Source organism: Gigantopelta aegis, chromosome 14 (genome assembly GCF_016097555.1).
Source record: "Gigantopelta aegis isolate Gae_Host chromosome 14, Gae_host_genome, whole genome shotgun sequence".
Lineage (NCBI taxonomy): Eukaryota > Metazoa > Mollusca > Gastropoda > Neomphalida > Peltospiridae > Gigantopelta > Gigantopelta aegis.
Genome location: NC_054712.1, coordinates 25,787,097 through 25,794,791, shown reverse-complemented (window position 1 = coordinate 25,794,791; position 7,695 = coordinate 25,787,097). Strand labels below are relative to the sequence as shown.

Sequence of the window (7,695 nt, the reverse complement as noted above, 5' to 3'; positions counted from 1 at the left end):
GTATCTAAGTATATGCGTGCGTCTTTGTGTGCGTATTTGCATATGAACGTATGTGCGTGCGTATGTATGTATGTGTGTATGTAATTGCTTGAAGTGGGTTACTTACTAGAGCTTAGACCAAATTCGTGATACCATTAAGTTTCAGGGCAATTCACCCCGTATGCACCATCCCACAGACAGGATAGCACATACTTCGGCCTTTGAACAAGAAATAGACCAATGGGCCCACCGACGGGAATCGATCCCAGTTCGACGGCGCATCAGACGAGCGCTTTACCACTGGGCTATGTGCCCCTCCTCCTCCGGCAGAATAATATAAAGCCTTCTCCATCTAGACAAAAACAATAGTATAGCCGGGTGAGGGTAGGATAGGTACCCCCCCCCCCCCCCCGATTATTCCACACCACCATAATTTGCTTCTCGCCTCATAATAGGACTCAAGACAGTGTGGGTGACCCCCCATCCCCCTCCCCAATATAAAATGCTTGCTACATTCATGAACACCCCCCCCCCCCCGGTATTTTAGCTTTTTTCTTATTTTCTGAGGTTACCCCCAGCAAACCAGCTAGATGGCACTATGCACCCAATAAACCTACAATCGTACGTGCACACGGTCATATCGCAAAGTACAGTCACTCTTCAGGATTCACAACCTTCCCACGGATTTATCCAATACCGTCAAGGTAAGCTCAATAGGCGCAGTTTAGAGTGGACGAAAGGGCGAACCCCGCTTTTTATTGAATAAAACCCCAACCCCACCCCGTAAACTAATACAAATAAAAAGCCCACTCAGTTTCATTCATTAAAGCTCAAGAATGCAACATTTTAAGCGCAATATATATATATATATATATATATATATATATATATATATATATAGTGGTAGTATATATATGGTAGTATGTATATGGATGGTAGTGATGGATAGAACATCCACACTTTTCTCATTTGTTAAATCTCCCCCTTTAGGGATGGTAGTGGTGGACAGGAAAACAGCATAGACACTGGGTTGTTCCCAGATGTTCTAGTGCTTAATTGCATGTTATGTGCTGTCCTGTCTGTGCGGAAAGTACATTTAAAAGATCCCTTGCTCCTAATAGGACATTTTAGCAGGTTTCCTCAAACTAGCAGTCACAATCACAAAATGTTTGACATCCAATAGACGATAATCAATAAATCAATGTGCTCTAGTAGTGTTAAACGAAACGAACGGTTTATCTCGTGAAACCCTATATATTATTGTGCCCCGATTTATTATGGTTGTTCTCGTTATTATTATGATTTATTATTATTAGGCGTATTTATTATTTTATTGCCTTTTGCACCTCTCCCGTTTTTAAGTCTGGGTACGACCCTGTTTCCCGTTACGTAAACACTTATCTATTATTTGTGCGTAATAAGCATTGCATCACATTTTCGCCAACTATCAAAACAACTGTATGCCTATGTATGTATCCATTTGTTATTGGGAGCATGTAACATTAACACTGTCGAATCAGATCAGCAAAGTCACCTGACCTCGACAAGGTGGCAGAGAACATCAACAAAATTGTGAAATCGTTAGTTTTGTTACCATGCATATTCGACTCATCGATATCAAAACTTTTGGAACTGTAGGATCAAACGTAACCTGGATATTTCTGCTTTGTAATATGTTATATATGTATATATAAAGGTATATGCTAAAATGTTACTGGGAATGATTTGAAAGAATGGAAAGAAAACATTTCACTTGACCTCGAAACACATTCACGTAGAGAAACACATGTAGGCCTGCTGTAGCGAAATTTGAACAACAGTTAGGACTCGGGGGAGTGGGACGACGACTCAAGGATTTGTCAAAAGAGGATGCCGACTATTAGGGGTCTTGGCATGTGGTAATTGCGACGTTTGTTTACAAATTAGATCAGAAACACGCTCTATTAAGCATATAGGCGTCTTCCGATCAGCTGTAAGTAGTCCCAGGTGGATGTAGCCCAGTGGTAGAGCGTTCACCCTTGCCGGACTTTGAGTTCTCGGCTTACGTTTGTGTTTACGCATAAGCTTACACCCCCACTTGCCCGCCACACATCACCCTCACACACCCCACCCAGTGCTGGAGCAAATTTTCAAATTCGGCCAAAAACAATAACGTATTCTGGGGAAATGAACTGGCATGAAACCCACAATATTAGTTTGTATCCCATGTAAAAATGCGCAGTGATTCGTTTGCAACTATATAGCTGCTTACCAGTAATGCTAATATGAATAAATGTTGTTGTATAGATTCGGGCATTTTCGTTTAATTCGGGCAAAAATCAGCCTGACCCCCCCCCCCCCCCACACACACACACACACACGCACGCAGAAAGAAAACAAACTAAAAAAAACAAATTAAAAAAAATATATATAATTTTTTTTTTTTTAAACAGGGAGCTGTGTTTAACGACACCACAGAGCAGATCGATTTATTAAACATTTGATAATTTTGATCAGAGAAAATACGACTTTGTTTTGTTTCCACTAGCAGCAAGGGATCGTTTATATGCACAGACAGGACAGCATAGGTCCTATCATGACCTCTGATATACCCGTCGTGGAGCACTGGTGGAAACTGAAAACCAACGAGAGCATTGGTTCAACGATGAGGTTCAATCCAACCATGCAACCACCTCAAACGAGCACTCGACCGACTGAGCTTGGTCCTGCAGAGTTCCCGTCTCAGCCAGTGCCTCATAGCTGGTTTTTCAAAGGCCGCGATATGTACTATCCTGCCTATGAAAATAATGCATCTGAAAGATCCCTTGCTTAACGAGGTGTCGTTAAACAAATAGTTGCATGTGCAGGGAGGGAGAGGAAGGGTAGGGGTTGAAAATGTATATTCCGGACGACCATAATCAAACCCCCCTTAAACTTCGCTTCCCAGTGTAGTGTAGACACCTCTGCACAATTTTAAAAAGAAACACTGTAACAACAATTATGTATATTATCAGATTTTAAAAATATATTTACACACACACACACACACACACACACACATACACATCTTGTAGGAACGTGGTGGGGGTGGGGGTGGGGTGGGAGCCTGTGCCCCGCTTGAAGCCGAAATTGTACGTGTTTTTGTTCTACTCATATAAATAAAAATTAAAAACCAAATATGGTTTGTGCCCCACCCAACCCCTCTCAAGATATCGTTCCCATGGGCACAAGATATCGTTCCCATGGGCACGCACACAAACACGTACATAGAAAAATAATTAAATAAACGTTTACAATTTTCGAGTTTATTTTACACAAATGAATTTATTTAAATATATTTTCTATCAAAAGTATTGTAAAAGCACACAAACAACAAGAAAACTGAAACAATAGCAACTGATAGAAACACCTGTTTATGCCAATGTTTTTGGTATGGGTGTATTTTCAAAAACAAATTAAAATTTAATAATAATAATAAACAAACCACAGCAAGTATTGCGTTTACGGTTTGGTCTTAAATTATGCATTTTAACCACCGCCGTCGGAACCGTGTAGCTGCAGATACGACTATAGATCCTCTACTCTACAATTCTTAGAATTAATATGGTACTCTTAAAGCAGCAATCTCTTTTCTCTTCCATTCTGTATTAATTCAACGCATTTATTAACTTGTGTCTTCGTTGTTAGTGGATATCGTTGACTGCTCAAGCTTTGCAATGTTCTCCTTCCCCACCCCGCTTCCGACTTCTGTTATAATTGCAGATTTACGATCAACACTCACTCACCGCACCTTCCATAGCTTAGATTTCAGACTTCTATATTCAATATTAGTATCTATGCCTCTAACCCCGGGACCAAAATTATCTCCTACTGGCCTTTTATTAACTTGGTAAAATTTATGACCCACTTTAGGCCTGTATACAAAAATGTCAAGTTCGATGTGCACATATTATAGAGCATATCTAGTAAGATGTTTGGATGTGATCGCCTCCCCAATTTCGTAAAATTCAGAAGATGTCCATGGGTTTCTTTGAGGGTAATGAGCTAGGGCCTTGTTCCAAGAAGCGACATTAGCGCCAAGATCACCTTTAGGGTGATCTTAGGGCTAATATCGCTTCGTGGAACGGGGCCCTGGAAAATAGCTTTTATATATTAATGTGGGGTTTTTTTTTAGGCAAAGCAAACGCCCTCTCCCCACCAACACAGATAAGCTACATACACTGCTGCCCATTTGGAGGGTTCTTATTTTTGTCGATGCTGCCTGACAAGTTTCCGAATAAGTAAATCATGGTCGGCGAATATCTCCTCTAATGACTTGTCTCCTATCCTGGTCCTATTTAATCTTTCTATGCATGTCATGAAGCCGAATTGGTGACACTTCTCTAGCCAGAGTTTGAACTGCGTACAATCGTCTCCTTGGATTCCTTGTGGGCAAGGCGACTGGAAGTCGTAGTCATCATAATCCAATTGTTTGATGTGATCCCCATTTTCGTCGACGTGATGCTCTTCCATTTCTTCCTTGTACTTCTTCGCTATCTCGACGATCAGTTCCTCCTGCTCCGCGAGCACCTGCCCCAGGGTCTTCTTTCCCGTTCTAATAGCTTCGAGCTGCTCCTGGCAGTTTTCCAAGCCGTATCTTCGACATCTGCCAATCCAAGTCAAGAATGCTGTGCAGTCATCGCCCTGAACACCCTGCACAGACACATCTGATCCGCTTTCGGAACGGGGCTTGGTCGAAAGGCCTCGGTTGAACATCAAATTCGGTCTCACCGTGCCTATTTAAAACAATGGGGTTTGGAAATTATGAAAGAATGTGAAAGGAATAGTGGTATATATGTTACCCTGCAAAGACTTTTGAGCCATCGATTTAACATACCCCAAGTCATAATTATAGTTGCCACAGAAAGCAAGGGAGCTTCAGACCAACACAAATATGTGAAGTGGATAGGGAGGTACATACAATGTGGGTGGCTCACACATTTAAATAGTAGTAAAACTTAAGGTCTCACTACAGAGATGACTTCCGGGTAAGAGTTCATTGATCACGGTCCACTATAGTTCCCAATTGTGACACAAGTTATGGTTCACATATTCACTTCTAGGAAATTGTGAACAATTAAAATATGCATGTTTAATGGTAAGCTTTCTGGCTGTATTTTGCCCATGCTATTTTGTAATATTGTGAATTGAACTTTTGGGACATCGGTGTATAGCGTAAGAGACAGCCGGAGTGAATCGGTTAATAAAACACCTGCTCGGACCGGCATTACAGCCAGATGCGGTCATATAGCAAAAAACCCGAGACGGAAATGTTCTCAATTTTGGAGTGAAAATAAATGCTTATATAATGCATGTTCGCAAATGGTGTGTTATTAGTGCCAACAAATTCCTTATACTTATCTACTGCTGTTGCACTCTCCCCCCTTTTCCGTCTTATAAATATCATAGAAAGCATTAACATATTTTGTTTAGATACTATTGTTTAAATATGTACTTTGTAAGGCAGTGACCACGGCTCCCCAACCTGTTCACTGCCTATGTTCTGGGGAGTGCCCGTTCTATTGGCAATCTTCATTTGAAGTTGGGCAATTTAACACGAGTTTTAATGGCAGACGACATCGGTGTAGTGAGACCTACATGTTTTTGATTGATGTGGGTGGCCAAGGACCCCCCTCCCCCGTTCCGATGGTTAGAACTGTTATGCACATTGAGGTGGGGGGGGGGGGGGGGGGGGGGATCGCCCAATTTAAAAAAAATATATATTAATTCATATTGATGTAAATTGGCCTCCGATTTGATATCCAATTTTGGGGGAAATTAAAATAGGCTAATCCAAGGTGCATCTAGAATTTTAAAAACTAATGCGATTCATAACAAGAAAAGGCAACGTTTGTTTTAACAAAACTACTAATGCACAAACATTAATAATCGGCCATTGGACGAAATGGATATTTTACATGTACTTTCCCACAGCAGATACAATGTTCGGTCTTTACAAAAAGCAGAGGCCTGTCCAGGGGAATAGTGGGGGACCCATACCCCTAAATATATGTGCTGTGTTTGGGGTGGGGGTTTTGCATTGCCCTTTTCATGAACTGGTCCATGTGCCCTCCCCACCTAAACTATTTTCTGGATTCACCTCTAAACATTAAACAACTACCTTGGCTATTCTGCCGACGAAATATATCGGGTGCACTGGTCAACTGTGTGTGTCCGGCGTTACATACAAACCTCCACGATCTGTTTTTGGTAGAACTGACAAAAAGGCCAATTTCAAATGGCTTCTTTCCATTTACATTACAGTGGTTTCTAAATCTGGCTACTGGACATAATGCGTTCTTTGTGGTCAATCTCGGTCGTTGTGAAAGACAAATTACAAGTTTAGATGCAGTCCCATATATTTGCCGTGACATTGTGGAAGTCTTTTCACCGCTGTATCCAACACCGCGATCAGCAGCCTACTAAGTAAGGATTGCGCATACCTAATCCCATTCATATCCTTGAAACAACAGAAACGCCTATATTAAATTAAGGTTATCACTACATTTTTGAACACAGTATTTTATAAGTTTGACGTCCATAAATGATATCCCGGGAACTACCATTGTGACGTCAACAGGAATAACGAAAATACTCGGCAGATTCCGCAAATCATACCACGAACGTTGGTATTCGCCAACACGATAAACTTAAGTATTGATATGCTTAACCATAATAATAATAATATGATGATGAAAGAAACAAAGAAAGAACAATTTTAAAACAAGCATTCTGAATCGTTAAAGCAATGTTCCCCATCAGAACCAACAAATTTCATTCAAAGGGCCACAACTGACAAAAATGGAAAAATCGCCTAAAAGTAATTTAATTTGTAACTACATGATAGAGAAAGAAAGGTTTTATTTTAACGACGCACTCAACACATTTTATTTACGGTTATATGGCGTCAGATATACGGTTAAGGACCACACAGATATTGAGAGAGGAAACCCGCTGTCGCCACTTCATGGGATACTCTTTTCGTTTAGCAGCAAGGGATCTTTTATATGCACCATCCCACAGACAGGGTAGTACATAGGGGAGACCGGGGCTGGTTGTCCACTTTTTATGTCGTTACATTGTTTTTCCAATTTATAAAATCTTATTGTCAACTGATTTTCTTGTAAAGTTGAACTGTTTATATCAGCCATATAGTGTAAAAATAATTTTCGCCCAGCTTCATTTAAATATAGGATTCGGGCTATTGAAATTATTAATATTATTGAGACAACCTGCCCCGTTACGGGGTTGGTTGTCACATGTCCTGATGTTGGTCGTCACTATATGTTTAATGTATGAAAATACAGTAAAACACAATAAGTTGAAGTTCTTGTGATTTGATATTATAACTCAATGATAAACATGGAGCCTACAGACGTGTATACAAAATTCCTTTTGGCCCCATATGTATGTACATTGTATGTATGTATGTATGTATGTATGTATGTGTTCTTACCAACGGGAATGTAAGAAACTTAAGTATTGATATGCTTAACAATAATAATAATAATAATAAATAAATAATAAATAAGTAAATAAATAACAATTTTGAAACAATGGGCATTCTGAATAGTTAAAGCAATATTCCCCACCAGAACCAACAAATTTCATTCCATTATAACAAAAATGAGAAACTCACTGAAATCAAATTTAATTTGTAACTCTACATAATAAAGCTATATACAAAATTAATGCTTT

The 7,695-nt window shown here is 39.9% G+C and overlaps 1 protein-coding gene across 1 annotated transcript; it reads right to left on the bottom strand.

Annotated features, from left to right (window-relative positions):
• Positions 1-3,247: 3,247 nt before the first annotated feature.
• Positions 3,248-6,699, bottom strand: LOC121388492. The gene is made up of 2 exons (XM_041519846.1): positions 6,119-6,699; positions 3,248-4,733 (listed from the first exon to the last, which is right to left on the bottom strand). The coding sequence occupies exons 1-2, from the start codon at positions 6,369-6,371 to the stop codon at positions 4,201-4,203; spliced, it is 786 nt and encodes a 261-aa protein (XP_041375780.1). The 5' UTR covers positions 6,372-6,699; the 3' UTR covers positions 3,248-4,200.
• Between the last annotated feature and the right edge of the window lie 996 nt (positions 6,700-7,695).